General features: G+C 48.8%; 2 protein-coding genes across 2 annotated transcripts; one reads left to right on the forward strand and one right to left on the reverse strand.

Annotated features, from left to right (window-relative positions):
- Positions 1-7,896: 7,896 nt before the first annotated feature.
- Positions 7,897-9,435, forward strand: PFICI_07471 (uncharacterized protein; the record flags this gene model as incomplete). Its single annotated transcript, XM_007836052.1, has 2 exons — positions 7,897-9,249; positions 9,304-9,435. The coding sequence occupies 2 exons, from the start codon at positions 7,897-7,899 to the stop codon at positions 9,433-9,435; spliced, it is 1,485 nt and encodes a 494-aa protein (XP_007834243.1).
- A 3,545-nt stretch (positions 9,436-12,980) lies between these two features.
- PFICI_07472 (uncharacterized protein) lies at positions 12,981-14,385 on the reverse strand (the record flags this gene model as incomplete). The annotated part of the gene is made up of 2 exons (XM_007836053.1): positions 12,981-14,076; positions 14,150-14,385. 2 exons carry the CDS (start codon positions 14,383-14,385, stop codon positions 12,981-12,983), a joined length of 1,332 nt encoding a protein of 443 aa, XP_007834244.1.
- Between the last annotated feature and the right edge of the window lie 4,577 nt (positions 14,386-18,962).

Genomic DNA, 18,962 nt, shown 5'->3' on the forward strand with positions numbered 1-18,962 from the left:
TGGTTCAAACACGGCGGCTGCAGTGTTGTGTTAGTGAAATCCCAAGATAGCTACTGATAATCAATTATGTTTGATACGTTTAATATTTCTTGTACACTCGTGCTTGTGTGACTCTCCTGTTTGATTTTCTTCCCTTTTCAATAATCTGATAAACTAATATATTGGGTATCTGCAGGGTTGGTGATGCCATGGCCAACTACAAGTAGTTGGACGCATTGGAGGTTTGTGTGGTGGCGACGAGGGAAAGGCTCTCAAATGGTAATATAGAGTTCCGTCATGGATCCTCAAGAGCAAGTTATCAATCCTTTCTTTAGACGAGCTGGTCTTAATTGGTGCCATGGCAATTGGTTTGGCAGCTAGGTTGATAGAGGTCGACTGCGTTCAAAGAGGTGCCAGGTCTCGTTACCTATCAAATCTTCCAAGGGTATGTCCATAGGAATACTGACAAGATGTCCATCGACAATATTTGCAGTGAGCTTCTATCAACCATATAGCTTGCTATACGTAGTCAACTGGCCAAATGACAATATTTAGAGCATACAGGGCCATGGGGGGTAATTTTCTTCCTCGTATACTCTTTTTTGTTCCATAGATTGAAATGACCCTTCCTGGCACCTTCATAGGTTTCACTTTTGAGCGATGTGAGGCTAGCACGGCTCCATGACGACTTGGCGCCCACGCATCACCAGGAGGTGCCTGGAACATATCAAGGGGGCGTACGAGCATCAAGCTACGGATCTACGAACTCGCCGGTTGAGATATTTATAGGTTGTAAGTCCTGATTAGTGGTGTGTCAAAATATGATATATCAAATTTCAAGTAGTCAAAGTAGATAGAAACATAGACCAGAGTCACCCGCCAAGTCTCGTTTGTGTATTGCGGTGAATATCAGATCAGTCATTTATATATGATTGGCGCAATGGAGTTTTGTATAGTTGCTGCATATCCCCTCAAAATAGCGAATGAATCCTCCATCCAATCATGAGTCCTTGTCTCTCGTGATTACAACGTAGTATCAAGTTGTCTACCAACTACACTCTGGCCAATAGGCAACAGGCAGGACCGCCATGTATAACCTTCTCAGCATTCAATGAGGGTCCGTCCGAATGGACAAGAAACGAACCAATAATCCCAAGACGAAGAGCACGCCAGCAGCTTGGCCCGTGATTGGCCCGTTCTCTTGCCGTGTCTATATTGAGCTACTATAGACCTACATATGTCTGAGGTTTATGTAGCCTTCCCGTGCCGAAGTGGGCCGCCGATCGTGCGACCTGAGCGATGACTTTGATGGTCCCAAAGGTCCTTGGGCGGTCATGTCAAATTGCTTTTGTTTTTCAAATGGACTATGACTATTAAAGAAAAATGCCATGATTGGCTGTGGTAATGACCATCGCACAACATAAGTAGCGAGCAGCAGGGAAAAAAACGAGTTGCGTATGTCCGTGCATGCCATATTTTCTTTTTTGGATTTCGGGTTCTCCCGGGTTTGCATACAAGTTTATAGTAGTTGGGGAGAGCAACAAGCATCAGCAGCTCGTCATCTGCAAGGGATGGAGACCCTAGCGCTTCACGTACGAAGCAACTGGAAGCTCTCTTGATGGATGGACAAAATCGTCGATGCGTTCATACGCACCACGCCTGCCCACTCATTCCGGATCCGTGCTTTTCTGACGTGCGAATATCAAACTGATCACCCTACCTTGCGCCATGTCTGGATGCAACTCTGCATTATCAAAGTCCCTGGTGGTACACAGTAGGCATGGCTTCGGTAGCATGCAGCGTGCGGCACATTGCTATCTTGATTGTGATATGGATATCAAAAGTACGCGGCTGACGTTTGATGTTGCATTGTCACACCAAGCGGTCAGCCCGGCAAAGAGACGGTCAACAAGATGTGCCTTTTCCCATGAGGAAATTTGAGCCATTGATTTGGCAGACCTCGAGCACGAGGCTGTCGATTGGCGCAAGGCAGTTCTAGTTTCTAGGTACGAGCGATTTGCGAATCCTCGAGAATCTTGTTATTCTTAGAAGCACAAGAAGGTTTTCAACATTCAAGATGGTGAGCACTATGGAATTGCTCTCTCGTAGATCGCTCAGCCAATTGTGACGTCAGATCCGATGAGATGGCACATGGCCCCCGTTCGTTGGACCCTGATGAAACTGGCGGATCCAGGAATAGGATTGTGCCTTATTCACGACTACTGTGACCTAGGATTGCTGATAGCGTCATATCCCGTTGGCTGTGAGTTTTTTTTTTTTTTCTTAATTAGAAAAGAAAAGTATGGTCTTGTGCTCAGCCGTGCTGGTACAGATTTGTCACAATTGATTTACGCTCTACACTAGTCACGTGAATCCACTTGCATCCGCCATGATCTTCGCGGTTGAGGTCATAGCCGGCTGTGAATGCACTATCGAGTACGTATGAGTATCCAGTGGTCTTCTATTAGACCCCGAACTTCCGTCCAAGGAACTCCTTGGGGAGTGGTGTAGTGTGGTGCATACGTGACCTGGCAATGTGGTAGATTACAGATGGTTTCGGAATCTGCATGCAGTAGTGCGCGCAGACTGCTCATCTGTGATAGGCGACGTCCACTGGTGTTCTGGAGAATAGACTTGTTGGAGGCCTCGGGAGGTTTCCTTAGTAGCAAGAGACTATCGGGCCATCATGTACCGCATCTGCAGTAGGAGATGGGAAAGACGATTGACTTTGGACATTATTGTCGCATCGCATGTCCTCACGCGATAACGATCAAGACATTGGCGCTGCCCGCGGCTCAAGGCTGGTTGACGAATGGGGTATGCCAAAGGTCCCCGCATATACTTTGTTGTTGGACGGGGCTCTGCCCGTCGAGTTGAGATGAAGAGCCGAGCCATGGACGTACATAGTAGTTGCTAGCAGTTTTGGTATGCATGATAAATAAGAGAGAGCCATTGCTGACCAATCCGGAATCGGTCGGTCATGAGCTCGGAACACCATCATCTGCAGGAGGAAACAATTGCCAGCAGTCAAAAATGGGGGCTATCTAGGTACAAGGCAAGCAAGCAGGGAGCCGGGGGTTGGATGGTGGATGAAGAAGAAGAAGCAGCTTTTGCTCTTTATGGGGCAAAGTTTCCTCGAAAAGCCGCAACTAATAAGCTTTGCATGGCAGCAGACGCCAAGGCCCCGCGATGTGAGCGTCACTGGTGTGTAGCGTACGGAATACTACCAGTTGCCATGCTGCCCAGACAATTGTTGAGCCCGTCCTAATACTGGCGAACAAATCGTGTGGTACGGGGAAGTGGTCCTCACAGATCCGAGACGCAGTGCCAGATCATCAAACAATTGCAAATCTCAACCGAGAGAGCCCCAATTTGCACACTCTGCGCGACCCGTAACTCCATGTCCATCTCGTGTCTTGGGGCCACCGTTGACCGCACAGGAAAATTGACAAGGATGTCATGTATAAGTCGACAAGCATCTTTTTTGGAGTAAGGAGGGTATCAAAGAGAGAGCTTTTTTGGAAGCGGTGAAAGTTACATTGCTTCCCTAGTGTGATGCTCGGAACGACGAGGAAAGAAAACAGACACACAAAACCATGTCGAATTGGTTGGTTGGCTGGCTGGCTCACTGGAAGTTTAAACAGATGACACGACGGGGAAAGTGCTGGGTGGTGTTCTTTTCTTGACGCGGGAAGCTGCTTCGAGGCAAACAGTATTGGCACGGTAAAACCCACGGTAATAAGGATTGATGTGCGTGTTGCTGTTGCTGGAAATGCCTCATAGAAAAGTTTTGATTTCCAATGCAAATCAATGCCGCGGGTGAACCAGCAAGGGAATCCAGAGGTGAGAAAAAAGTCGGCATCTTGCCGGAAGCGCACACCAACCAACCTGCCTGTGCTAGCCTACCTGGACTGGACCGACTACCCAACTGGAAGCTGGAGCTAGTAGACGTTCCGATGGGGACAAGAGAACCGCTCAATGAGGAGGATCCATAGCCGTCAAGCCTGTTCGGTGCTCCCCTTACCTATTACCACGTTATACTGCCTATAATTTACGGGTCTCGGTGGAGCTTGGAAAACACGTTCCGCGTTGTCACCCGGGATGAAAACTAGTGTGTAAAGAAGAAGAAAAATTGGGCATGATGGGAAATATGGGAATCTTGATAATGAAGACTGACGAGGTTGAACATTTTCATGCTTCAATATTACAAAGATGCATCCTACGCCAATGTACGTCGGCATTGACATCTCAGACTTGAAAAAAAAAAAAAAAAAAAAACAATCAATTCTTTTCTAGCCGCCTCTGCACTAGAGCTGCCTTGTAGTGTTCCATCTAATGTCGGCATGCATTCCAGAAGGTCAAGGTGGTTCTAGACCGAATGCTAGGCGAGGTCCAACAGCCGCGAATCAACAAATATATTTTTATTGATGCCGGCCGTGCGCTGACAATCCCGTCCAAGGAAGAATATTTTCATCCTCTACAGAGTACTTGGTGTTTGCCTTATGCTAGTATGCTTACACTGGCTAGCAGGGTATTGTAATGTTTCTTCTAAATGGAGATGACATGATGAGAGCCACAAAGGCAACACCAAAACCCCCTTTGCGTGACACCTGTTCTTCGTGAGCTTAATCATATGATAGGCAATTGATCATTTTCATTCAAGACTTCTGTCCGAGCCCTTGTCAAAGCATGCTTGGCAGGGGTCTTGGAAGCCGAGTCAAATTGTAGCCACCAGATGCCAGAATAGGAGGCTGTCAATCAAATCGGTGATTTATCAGTACAGTAGCTGAGTGGCGGGCATAGCGGAAGGCAGAAAAAATTTGAACCGCCACCAACTGACAATGGTTGAATGCCGTGACCTGCTAATGATTTCCCGAGCTAATGTCAGCAATTTTCCACATGAGCAAGGACATTCTAGAAGTTGAAAAAAAAAAAAACATATATATGAGCAAAGTCATAACTTGACAACAGCGTCATTAACGCCAATTCCAAACAGGCAATGAAATCTAGGGCGGCCCTTTTCACATGACCTGATCCATCTTGGAAGGACTGCGGGCTGTAGCCGCCGTTTATGGTTTTTTCACGATTTGGCATTCTTTGACCTTGCACACGGTCAATTGGTAGCCGAGTATTTTCTGCACTTCCAGAGCCTCGGTAACGCGCCTGCAGCAGCTATTATTAATATTGTTTCTTATTACTACTATGTTCGGAACACCTACCTGTACCATGCAGACATGGTATTGTACGGTGGAGGATTCAGAAGTGCATACCCAGCATTGCATACTTAGCGTAACAGATCCCCTCGGTGATCCAGCCTTGATCTCGAGCCATTCCAGCGGTCTTGGTATTGTGTTTCGTTTCAGTCGTTGTGTACATTGCACTAGACTGTACCTCGCTGCATTATCTAGGATTCAACGATATAGGTAGGTACACAGCAGTCAGTCCAATGTCATGGGGCTGATAGGGAGATCGTTACTCGGTTGCCGAGAAGTGCTCGAGGGCCCTGCATTTGCCGGCTTCTTTGTACGGGATATGGCGGGCGGAGCGCCCCCCAGTCGAATCCGTTCGAGTTCATCCAACTTGGATGTAAGATGCTAGCCAGTGGGAATCTGCACACGAGTGACATGGAGTCAGCGGCTTATCCCACGCCAAGATCTCATAATGGGTCCATGTGTGCTTGATCCCCTCATCAAGGTGCAGACAGGTGTCCCAGAGTAAAGGTTATGATGCTTTCAACTCCGGCCGACCGCCATTGCTTTTGCGCCAACCGGAGTGAGAATGGGGCTCCCCAGGTACATTCTTTGTCCGTATTAATACTACTTGCTGCACCTTTTCTCCTCAATAGCTAGCGGAGAAGGAGGCCTCTCACTCTCCCTCATCTGCTCACTCACCTTGTCAACCTGAACGTAGTAGTTTTGTCGCAATTCCCACCGCATCATAGTTGCTGGGTATCGATTCCCACTTTTCGAGATTGTGTAGCCGACAACCTACGAGCTACATACGTATTCGCACGAGCACTTGCACGTCAATCCGTCCACCTACGTATTGCCTACTACATTACTACATGTTACATTACCAGCTTACATACTCTATCTGGCCGGCTGCAAAGAACTCTACTCAAATACGTATATCTTACCTGGGTTGCGTTTTTAGCCTCGTTACCCAGGCCCAGGTTATAACACTCTTCCGTTTGTGCCTGTTGGCTTCCTCGCCTCCACGACTCGAATTGCCCAGCAGCCCAGCATCCTTCTCCATATTAAGAATCGCCATTCGACGCATGATTTTTTTTTTTTTTTTTTTTTTTAGCGGTACCACGAACCGTGCTCCATAGCCGACCTGGCTTGCAGTACTGTGTACCTACAGTAAAAGGTTAGGTCGCTGCACAACACCCTAATTGGAACCCCATAAAGAGCTGTCTCAACTACCTACCTGGTACATTTCCTACGCTACATTACTCTTGCACCTGAACAAGGGCTATTCTGTCTGGCTGCTCCACAGCCCACCCCGATTTGTGTCTGTTATTCACCAGACTGGCATCTGATCCGCCCGTTCGCTGTAATCAGTTTTCAAAGAACGTGTCGTCAGTACCTACCTACCTATTTACATTACTAGCAACCAGACAAGTCAATCACAAAAGCGAATGAGCGAGCCAACGACGCCGCCGCCGCCGCCATCTATCAATACCCGCTTGTTTTGTCATTTAATCATGATCGCCCACAACTCAACATACCGAAGTCTCTTTGAGTTGTTCCCATTGCTTGTCCTCTGACACTTGTTGGAACCAGTCGTAGGTTCCTCCCGCCAAGCTACCAGATCAACACAACCATCTGTCCACTAGACATACATAGTCAGCCAGTCAGAGAACCGCTGCCCTGACTTACTCGTTTTGGGGGTTTTTGCATCGACGTTTTAGATTCACACAAGTCATAAGAGTCTACCTATCCAGTCGAACAGTAACGTCGCCTCGCCCCCCTTTGTGCGCACGACGCACAACCACAGCCGTGCTTCTAGAATCCTGCTACTGTTACATACCTACAGTATCTACCCACCAACAGCGCCGCACAAGAAAGTGAGAGCGAGGGAAGGGGAAACCCCCCAGATTAACATTCCATCCTTCAGCTGCTGACAAAACCGACACAAGCGCCTCACTTTTTTCCATACCTGTTTTTAGTGGCACCTGCCCTGGAAACTGAGCTAAAAAAGTAACAATAAAGAGAAGTCCATCAGTCACTCCACTGAAGAGAGGGGCGGCGATTCTCTAGCTTGCCGATAATACCTGGTCGGAGGTCCTGCTTTTGACTCTTGACCCTGGGCGTCGATTTTTTTCGATTATTTTTTTTTCCCTCTCCCTTCAACCTTTTAGTGCCCTCCGGTACAGAAAATAGAAAAAAACCTCGCCTCGCTAGCAATTCCCCCCAAACGCCCGCTACTTAGCACCCGCGCCAGACCCCAAAGAGCACTAGAGCCCCAGCGCCGGTCAGCACCTGTAGCGCACCGGACCATTTCGGTGCGTTCAGTCAGTCGACACCCTACAAATTCGACTGTAACCCGCTTTTCCGATCTCCTCTCTCTCTTCCTATTTCTTTGGCCAGGGAAGGAGAAAAAAAAAAGAATTGAGAAGTTCCGCCATTGGGAGCAGCAGTTGTTTTGCTCTTCACGTTTGTGTTGCCAGCACTCGGGCTTAGCCCACCCCCCAGGCGATTCCGCCGCCACCACTGTCATCATCTGTAACACAAAGCCGGTCACCTCTGGTCTTTTCCACCATACACCTATTGAACGGACGCGTCGCATTTCCTCAAATCGCCCCCCAGTCGGCTCTACCCCACGGCCAAGCACCCCGGCACAACCCTTGGTTCTTGGTCCCAAGCCGGCAAATAGGCAATATCACAAGAAGCCCCCGACGCTTTCCTCATGACAATGTCCAGCTCTTCTATAATGACGAGCGCTTCGGAAAAGACGACTCCTCCAGTCTCACAGCCGTCGTCCATCAGATCCGTGGAGCTGTCCACTCGTTCACCAAAACTTAAGCCTCAAAATGGCCAACCGGTTGCACCCCTCAATGCCGAGGGTCAGCCGAAGCAACCCGAGAAGGCTTCCGTCAAGGACCGCTTAACCAGAATGTTTTCCAGCAAAGGCGAGGTTCCCAAGCCGGCTTCTGTCAATGGCGATGCATCTCCTGCTTCGACGACCCCCGCCCCAAGCGCAGCCGCCGCCGCAAGGGCTCCCCCAGTACGGAAACAGTCAGTCACTACAAAAGCCCCCGAGGCCACTGCTGCCGCCTCATCCGCCAAGAATGGCCAGTCGCAAAGATATATCCAGAATCCGAATGTGCAGGGTGGCCACGAGCATCACCTCAAGGGCAGCAAGCGTCAGGAGAAGCTTTCAGATATGTGGAAATCGTTGCTTGGAAGGAAACACGAACAAGCCCCAGAAGCAGATCTCTCGCTTGTATCAAATTGGGTAGATACGCTTAAGCAGGAGAAGGAAACGCTGGCAGGAGACCGAAAGGGTGGTCCTAGCGCTAGCAGCACGCTGATTGAGAAGTACGGCAAGTGCCAAGAGGTTGTTGGTCGTGGTGCCTTTGGCATTGTCAGGATATCCCACAAGAAGATTGACAATGGCGGCGAGAAGCTCTTTGCCGTAAAGGAGTTCCGGCGCAGACCCGAGGAGACGGAAAAGAAGTACAGTAAACGCCTGACTGCCGAATTCTGCATCTCTTCCTCCTTACGCCATCCAAATGTTATTCACACCCTGGATTTGCTCAAGGACTCAAAGGGTGATTACTGCGAGGTCATGGAGTTTTGCTCGGGTGGAGACCTGTACACTCTGGTGCTGGCTGCTGGCAAGCTCGAGGTTCAGGAGGCGGATTGCTACTTTAAGCAGATGATGCGTGGCGTTGAGTACATGCATGAAATGGGTGTTGCTCACCGAGACATGAAGCCTGAGAACCTCCTTTTGACATCTCATGGTGCTCTAAAGATCACTGATTTTGGTAACGGCGAATGCTTCCGCATGGCTTGGGAGGAGGATCCTCACATGGTGTCAGGCCTCTGTGGTTCTGCGCCTTACATTGCTCCTGAGGAGTATACAGACAAGGAGTTTGATGCTCGCGCTGTCGATGTTTGGGCATGCGGTGTCATCTACATGGCAATGCGCACAGGTCGACACTTGTGGCGTGTCGCCAAGAAGGATGAGGACGAGTTTTACGAGCGTTACCTCGAGGGCCGTCGCGATGAGGAGGGGTACGGTCCTATAGAGTCGTTGCACCGTGTAAGTTTCCCAAGCTCTCTTTTTTGGGGGCTACATTCTAACAGCTACGCCTAGGCTCGGTGTCGTAACGTCATCTACTCGATTCTAGATCCTAATCCTTCTCGGCGCATTACCGCTTCACAAGTTCTCAAGTCAGAATGGGGCCGTGAGATTAAACTCTGCAAGGCTGGCGAGGAGGGCCTTTGATACGACGTTCATGCATTCACAAGGATTTGACATACTTCAACAACAATGGCATCAAAAGTAGTCTTTCAAGGCACTGATGGTTCTTTTGTGTGTCTGCCACTACAAATGCCCCGGTTTCATATTCACAGCATTTCGAGCACCTACACTCGGACATTTCATCGGAGCAAGCGTCCTGCTTGAATGGTTGAAAGAGTTCTTCATGCTTTAGCACAGGAGTTGCGGAGTTGATTTCTTTTTTCTTCTATTCGTTTCTCACCCACACATTTTGACGCATTTTTTATACCTGACGCGATGAAATTTGGGCATCGATTGGCAAGCACAAAAGCAGGTACCGTCTCAAGCGTCGACCTGTGCGGCACGTTCCACAATCTGGTTCAGTCGTGGCGATGTAGCACCTTGCGAGCGAATGTCATAGTTTACGACTTTTCTTTCATTTGTACACAAGAAGATTCGCATCGTCCTGGTGACTACTCATAGGCACCGAGCTATCTGCTTGTCTTAGCTGCCTGGAGGGATGGGAACTCGCACAACCAACTGTTTACCACTCAGAAAGTCGCAGACCATATTCGAGGTCGTTTAGACTAGACAAGTTGGGTGGAATTCTGCATTGCGGCGCCGGAAGAGGACAGACTAGATCTCGAGGTTCCCAAGTATCCTGGTCCTTCTAGGCTACAGTACTTCGGATAGTGACGCAATCAGAATAGGTCAGATCGTATCATTGCGGACCTTTATTTTGAGTTGAGTATAGTGCAGTACATAAGACATGACAATGTTTCCACAGGGCAGTCAAACTCGACTGACTTACAAGTAATCAAACATTTAATTGTCCAACAAAATTAAAATCAACCATCTCGTTCTTTATATAATCGTACGTGTGACACTTATTTCTTAGTAACAAGTAGGAACAACAATTCGGGAACTTCTCTTTTGCTATATAGCAGCAAGCTTTACGATATCGACTTTATACCAGCAATTATCTTTCTATTCTTAGTTGAGGAGTAGCAACGCGGCTTCGAGTTAATGTATATATGCCACCGAAGTAATGGATTAATGTTCTGAGGGTGAAATATCAGATCAAGGTACGCGTAAAGGCGAAACAGTGTAGGAAGACTTGGTAGCAGAACTTTGCAAACCGAGTCTCACGTCGCATAATACCGTAATGCATCCATCGTATGGCATTGTACAAGCACCCAATCTGCATTCAAAATAAAATGGCGCAGTGGACGGGCGGATTGATGGCGTTTTTACCATCGCAAGAGACTCCTTTCTCTCCAAAAAGTAGTCGTCGTTGGATGCCGGTAAGGGGTCTTGACGAGTATTCGCTCGGCCATGAAACAACAAAATTATTCACAAGGTATACTTTCGACGGGACTATTGAGATATAAGTCTGGTATGAAAGTGGTTGATTTTAGACTACAGCCAGCCAAAGGCCATCGACTGGCTTACTCCCGATTTGGTTTTCCTTCCTCCCAAGTTCATGGACCTTGATCAACGACAAGAAATGATTTTCTTGCTATCAATATGCTAGGTCAAGGCGGAGAGAGACTGGCGAGTTGGTCGACTCCAAGTCGTCCCAGAACAAAAGTAAAGTGCCGTCGGGCAGGGAAATCAAAGTAATCCATGACGATTGGTGGACCCGATATAACCCAATAGAATAGGGGACAAATACACCTTAGGGTAAAACTGATCATGATAATGAGTGTCGAGTCTATATGATCATTTTCTCGCTATTATAAAAGCACGCCGTTATGCTCTCATAAGATGATTGATCCTGAGCGTTGGTTGGTACACCAAATAAATCAGGAGGTATCGCAGACTTAAATGACGGGCAATATTAGAGCATCTAATTTTTTGAGCGATGGAAATGCTCAAACTATAGCAAGGAGAGCAAGAAACAACGCCGATGGAATTTGCAGAGATCAAAGAGTTTGTTGGATGGGTCTTGCCCTGACAGGTCAACCTATAAGACTATATAGCTTTCTTGGTATTGCTATTTTTATTTCTTCACCTGCATTAGCACTTTGAGTTTTAGCATTCAAATCCACATTTAATTAATTCAACCGTCATTGTTAAAACGGGGGTCGTGGCTCAATTTTGATATCTTATCCCAATATTTTTTATTGCTGCTGTGTCATTTACTGCAACTCGAGGATCCATTTCCATATTTGCAAGCAGAAAGAAATCCTATTTTTGGCCAGCCCTAGCAAGAAAATTACACGGATATAAACCATAATTTAAACATGGAGGGACTGAAAAGTACAAATTAGACAAAATCACGCGTGACCAGTAATTAAGGATTTTAGGCTCAAGATAATGTATAAAACTATAACCATAATAATCAAGACAATGCATTCATGGTCAAGAAGAAACAGGTAGGGGATGCGAGAGAGATATTGAAACCAAAAATTATCATACCGTTTATATCATGAATTCGCATTCTTCATCTCAATTACTATTTTCGTCTTGCTTGATATTCAGCCTGCATAGTCATCGGGCATGTGGTCACTAATATATATACTTATAGCAATAACGGGATTATGCTATTTGGGTGCACACAGCTTAAAGTAACAACATATTGTTTATATACCAGCTGCCCATAAATGACCCACGACGTTCGAATCGACGATCCCATGGCTAGGCACGAAGTGATTCATTCGATGGCTGGCCTGAATGAATATTGTTTACGTTATTATTATTATTCCCCTTTCAAAAAAAGGAAAAAAAAAAAGAAAAAAAAGAAACGACGTCATGAGGTGAATAAGGGCAAAAATGTAATCAAATAGCATTGGCCATTGAAACCTCCTATATAGTGACCTTTGAATTATGTATAAACCACCTCCCGAAAACTCCGTCCATACTTCTTCATGCAGACCTCCCATAAGCGGCCGCGGATCCCAGAAAATAAACCACAACGCCTTTGGCGACTTGCCCTTTGTGGATTCTTCTGTATAGAGCCCAATTCCAAAGTCGGCGAAAAGTCCCCAAATCATAACGCAAACATCCGGGTTTCGCCAGATCCATCGGATCCTTATCCCAGGAACCTCGGCGGTGAAATTCCAGTAGTAACAAAAAAGAGAAGCCCTGAGGGGCAGTAAGTGCACCATGGGATTAACCTTTCCCAAGTCATTTTGACTTTGCCGAGTACCTGACAAGTGGATGACACACCCGCCTGATGTCCTGATAAGTCGACCCCAACCGAATCCTGTAATAGAAAAGGACGTCTGGGTCTTCAACCATTGCCCTTTCAGTCGTCAGGGTTTGGCCGCGATCATGTCTGATATATGCATGGCAATCTCGGGTACAGCTTCGTACAGTGTGAAAGCCTCCCGACTCGATCTGCGGCTGTGAGAGTACAACTGCTTCAATAGGTTGATATGGATGGTGCATTCCATGGCCCGTCCAAAAATAGTGTAATATACCCATGACCCGGAAACGATCCCGGCCCCGTATAGATAGATAGTTGAAACATGATCTCGTGTCATTCGCATCAGCGTCATGAGCTAATTGTACAAAGAGACCGCATTATGAGGCTCATAGCGTGTTGCTCAAGAGTGGAAAAGATCCCAAGCTCTTTCGCAGAGGCGCAGAAACTCGTCTCTCTTGGCACGTTGTGTCTCGGGGCTATCACGGCCGCTGCCGAAGGGCCCAGTTCGTCTGGTAGCAGCAGGTCCATGTCCTAGAGGCGGGCTGGCGCCCTCTTCGTAGTCTGCACGGCGCCGTTTGCTAGCGCTGCGACTCTGGTCGTGCTGAGGAACCCCAGTCCTTGGAGACGGCGGCGTCGGTGGCTGGTGGGCAGTGTAATGCACAAGTTTGGGCAAAAGTTCTGCTCGTCCACCAGCCAGTTCATGTTGAGCCTCTTCGGCGGATCTATACTCCCGAGGGCGGCTCGACAGCGGTGCCTGGGTTTGCTGGAGTGGCTGAGGGGGGTGACCTGGCGAAGCAGGAGGACCGTGGCTCGAGGTCGGATACAGACCGCTGCGCCCATTGGCCTCGTGGTGCGAAATTCCAGAGCCAAAAACGTCTGCGATCGGAGGCAATCGGTTTGCCGTCTGCTGTGCAGGCACGTGGTGGATATGCGAGGTGCTCGAGAGGTTCGAGGGCTGGTTGGTGATGTGTCTGGTCAGTGGGTGCGGGTCATGTCTACCGGTAAAGGTTTGACCCAGAGGAGCTGATTGAATGACACGCTCGTTGGCAAATACTTCGTGAGATGGAGCGACAATGCTCAATCCTGGAGGCGCCTTGTTGCGTCTCGACATGCCGGGGGTCTTGGCTGCAAACTGATTCGAAATATCCTTATCCTTGCCAGTGTCTGGCCGCTCGCCCTTTGCTGACTGTTGCTGGAGACGAGCTTCAATGATCTGGCGCTGCTGCTCTCGCACGCTCATACTGCGCTGCAACTGCTCCTTCATGGCAGGGTCCTGTGTGACGAAGCCGGGAGACAAACAGGCGAGTCCAACCTCCATAATTCCAAGCCCGTCTCTTTCGCCCGGAAGTCTAGCCGTCTGTGCTCCCGAACCGGCCAGACCACCCTTGGAAAGATCGAGTTTTCGAGGCCGGTGGCGAGGGGGAGGAATCACTGGAGATCCAGGCTCCTTCTTGACGACGATCTTTGGAGCAGTGGAAGAATTTGGTGCATTTCGACTGAAACATTTTCCAACGTTAGAATTTGTGCCACGAAACGAATGCAAAACAAGACCGTCATCAGATTACTTACGCATTAGGAGATGACTTGGAATGTTGGCCAGCTCTGGTCGGGCTGCCGCTACCTGTACGAGTAACATTTGGTGTCGATGAAGTTGCCGATGGTCGAGTTGCGGCGGGCGAGGTCGAAGGTGGAGGTGCTAGTGCAACAGCGGGGGGTGCACTCGCAGTAGTAGCAGGCGCGAGATCAGCATATGCTGGCCTGTCGTGTGGTGCCGGAGAAGGAGCCATTGCGATTGCTGCGCTCATTGTGAGGAGTTGAAAATAAGTGGTTTGAAAGAGAGATCCTGAGGTTGGTCGTGATGCTGGCGTTTCGCTTTGCCAGCTGAATTAGTGCTAGCCTGAGTATCAGGAAACCTATTAAAGGCTACCTTGGATACGGGATGGCACAGCGTGTGAATGCGCTGGAGGGCACAATTGAATGCCAAAGCCTGGGATAATCCTGCAGATTCCCCTTTTTCTGCGCAGATGGTTATTCAAAGAATTAATGAATTCCGATAGCTTGCTGAACAGTGCTATGCCTGCAGCTCAGAAAATGATGGCGCTGGCGAATGCGCAAGAGGCAGCGTCTAGATAGTAAGCAGACTGAATGCCTTGTTTTTCTTTCCCCCCAAGCTTTGCTTGCTTTTCGTATTACAGATCTAGACAGTGTCCAGATTTGCCGCAAAAGTTGTACTGCTCGTTGCCGGGCTGGTGCCGAACGTTTCTATGCGAGGTTGCTGAGACGGCAATCCTATTATTCTCTCTCGAGTTGTCCCTCCTGTCGATTTTCAAAGCGAGCGGTTTCCACCTGCTGCGTGCCCGAGGACTTTACCACAAATTATTTGAGCGGTGTGAAAGGGTGGTAAAATAAATGTCACTGGGGGTGGTTCCTGCAAGCACCAACGTTGCACGGAGAGATGGGCGAGTCGCCGAGGCGGGAATGTCTCTGGTATAATAGGCAGATGCCGATGGTGGCTGAATTTAAGCGGACCTGGAGCGAGTCGCCCGATTTGCGCGTGACAGGCCGAGTTGTCGTCGACAAGTGAATACCGGCAGAAAAAGTTGGATTTGGAAACTTTTTTTTTTCCTCTTTGCGCACACAAAGATCAGAAAACCAGACAGGTAGGCACGCGCACAAAAAATGGTCCCGAGTTGTTTCGACGGCCGACGAAAAAGGAAAGCGTACAAAAAGGCAGAAGCGAAAGACTCGAGCACACGAGCGGGTGTGTGTATGTGTGTGGTTGAGAAGAAAAGTGAGGGGAGGAAGGAGAGGAGAGAAGAAAAGGGAAGTGTTTCCTGTTACGCGAAGAGGTCTGGGCGGGCGCGCAATACAAGTAGCATGTATACAGGTAGTATGTAAGAGAGAGAGAGAGAAATAAATAAAAAAGAGAGGGAAGGACGAAAGAGGAAAATAAGAAGTCGAGGATGCAGTTCGGGGGATTTCACTATTCTCAAACTCCCTGGCTTATTGATGCTGGCAGTTTATTCGGTAGGTCGCCAGGCAATAATAGGTAGTACATGGGAACGACGAAAACGAGAATTGGCATTGCGCCGCACGCACACACGTACCATAGTAAGGACGCACTACATGCATGTATCTTAGGTATCCTCCAGACCAGTCAATCCAGTCCCAGTCGGTACCTACAATCAATCCAGTCCAGTCCAGTCACCCCACTCCGCTCTCACTTGCTCATACCCAATGCAACGGATGGGATGGGATGTATCATAGCGTTAGGTATGGGATCGATGGGAGGGGACGGATGGGGAGGGGAGGCCCTGGAAAGCCCAAGTAGGTACGTCGTGTACTCCGCTACGGTGACAAACACGGTACATCCGCCCATCAGAATGGAGATCTTTTTTTTTCTCACTCTTTTTCTCTCTTCCCAAGGGAAAGTCACATAGCACGAACTACCTACCCAAAACTCCACTCGCAAGGCCAAGGCTAAAAGAGCGACAGCCCACCCCAGGGCTCTCTGCCTCGATATTGTGGCCGGCCCCCCCTACCTATGTGTGGGCGATTATGATTGATGAAAGGGGAGACGGAATAAGGAGTGACACAGCTGTGTGTGTGAGAAGAGTGGATTCTGACTGGCGCAGCGCCTGGGACTGGAGACTCGAGGCACCAGGACCCCCTGTCCGCCCTCAGGTGTTCGGCGGGAAGCCCCAGCAAAGCACTGAAAAGTCCAGGACATCTGTAGATGCCAGTGCGCACAAGCATTAAAAAAACACACACACACATGCCACTCATCACATACGACACGATCAACACAACCTCGCAATGAATCAATTCTTGGTAGGCATGTGGGCAGGCAATTGAACCAACTGGTCATATTCGTTTTGTCAAGTCTTAGATCTATCTGAATTCTGTGTTACATCCCCGCCAAGATTCTCCACGATACGTCTTTCCAGGAGAGTGGAAAAGCGAACGAACGCATGTACTATGTACGTATACAGTAGTAGTTCGTGTTTCGTTGGTAGCGTCCCTGGTTCTAGATGCGCCCCCAGCGGTCGTGGAAAAGCACACGACAAGTTGATCAGCAAACCTCTCGTATCAGAAGTCCCCTAGCGCGTACACCGGCGACGCATTTCTGGGGAGGATCTCTGACTTGAAGAACCACCCAAATACGTACACAGTGATGAAGCTAGGCATGTAAGTGGTAGGTAGTGTTGGATCTCGGCGGGATTCCGAGTGAGCATGCGTTGGGATCGAGCCCATTGAAGTGAAAGCCAGCCCCCCCAGGCCATGTGGTGTTTCCAACTACCGGAACAAACTTTGTGCTGGTCTCTGACACTACCTAGGTATTCTGCAAAAAGATGAGACGAGATCTTGATGATTGACTCTTGCTTGCGAGATGGAGTATTTATTCGTGTTGGAAATTGAGGGGCCTGACGACTCAGCTTTATTGTCGGCTGGCTTTTTTATTTCTCTCCTGACACAATTCCGCTGTCTGTCTATTCTGTCTTGTCTTCCTTGTGCTCCGTTCCGGCCCGCCATCGTAGACCAGTGGTGAGCATGTGACGCTACCGGAGGAATCAACACATAGGATGACCCTTTGACCTCCTCCCATGAAGGAACCAGGATTCCCACCCGAAGTTCTTGTTGTGCGCAGTCACCTCGACATGTCAATCTTGACCCCTCCCCGTCACAATGGTATGTACTCTGTAGATAAATGTATGCACCTGAAAGAGTGCAGAATGAGCTCAGAATCAAGCCTACTGTGTAACACACGTTGTATTGGTTGGCAGCCGGATGTCATGGCTACTGCTTCTCTAACTAATTCCACGAACAGTAAAGTATTGCTTGCAGATCCATCTCAAGCCCAGTCCAACCCAGGTCAAGCGCGCGGTGGACGAATTCGAGGTGGATCAGGAGCGATTGGGCGCGGGCACGTTAAAGACAAGATTATACTAGGCTCAGAAGGTGCAAGTCGTAATAGTGTCACCATGGCGGACTGGAGAAGGAGTGTTCATCGTCTGTCTCCGTAATCCATAGGCGTGTTTTACATTGATGCTAAAAAACGCCCGTCAGAGCCTACGAAAAGAGCCTACGTTGGAACCCACGAAGAAGGAAAGGAATGAGAAAGAAAATCCAAATGGCCAACCGAACCTCCGTATTTTAGACCAACCACGTAAGAGTGAGCAAGAGGGCAAGATGGAGACCCGTGCAACAGCAGTGCAGCTGCCAGCCGTGCATATCCCCCTCCTGTGATGTTGCTTACTCTGATTGGACACCGCTGAACCAACCTGAGAAGAAAAGAAAGAAAAAGAATTGATATCAACCTTGCGATTCCCGTCAGATGCGACGGTTGGGGGAGGGGAGGGGAGATGGGGATTTCAATAGGCTGGGACTCAACCTGGATGGGCTTGGAAGCTCCTCCTCCTCCAATCCATGTAGCAAGCAGATGTACAGAAGGAGGGACGGAAACGCATTGCAACACCACAACCGCGCGACCTTGAAGCGACTCGACCTCGCTCACTCCGTCTCAGGACGAGGCAACGAGGCCAGAACAGAGCAAGCAAGCAATGGTAGCTAGCTGTGGGTGGACGAGGGGCGGGATTCCACAAGAGCTGGATGGACGTGCTACGCTGCTGCTCGGCGGAGTGGGCAGGCAAGTATATCTGGATCCCGGCCCCCGGCCCGCACTATTGATCCATTTCTTGTATTTGTAAATTGTATTTATTGTGCGGAGTGTACGACAGTCAATCTACCATGTGGTATCTTTGTGTGTACATAAGTGGGATTGTTAGGTACTGTGTTCATGAACAAGAATGGCCAGGACTCGAAAGATTGTCCATCATCAGGTTCATTTCCGGAACATCAGACGCAGCACAAGGAACAAAATGGAAGTTGGCCATTTTCGAGTCGCCAAGATTTGAATGCTTGTTACCTCAAACCGCTAGTCGCATGCTATTTAGAGTTTCTCAGGTGATGGTGGACAGTAGAATACATTACATTACCCTACCACTCTCCAGGGGTACGTAGGGTGACGGGCAGACTAAAAAGTAGTGACCGGCGCCCCTGTCAATCAGAGGAGAGGGCGCACCGCCGCAAATCCAAACGTGGCCCAAGGATCTCTGCTCGCAACTTGGCCCATGAGCTTCTCTACCCAAGACTCGAATAAGGTAACATCTGGGGATGATTCTCTCGGCAGTTCCATTGTATTCGCCGTCTTGCTGCTGATGGGAAGAGTGTTGTCGTCATCTTCTGTTTGTCGTGGTTTGTGGCCGCCACCGCCATCACGATATGATTTCGAGCGAGAGAAAAAAAAGGACCCGTTTGAAGGGTCAGCCCAATTGGTTAACACCGTTCGAGTTCAGATGAATTATCTCCCGGGACCCCCCAA

The sequence above is a fragment of the Pestalotiopsis fici genome (genome assembly GCF_000516985.1).
Source record: "Pestalotiopsis fici W106-1 unplaced genomic scaffold PFICI_Scf_5, whole genome shotgun sequence".
In the NCBI taxonomy this organism is placed as follows: domain Eukaryota; kingdom Fungi; phylum Ascomycota; class Sordariomycetes; order Amphisphaeriales; family Sporocadaceae; genus Pestalotiopsis; species Pestalotiopsis fici.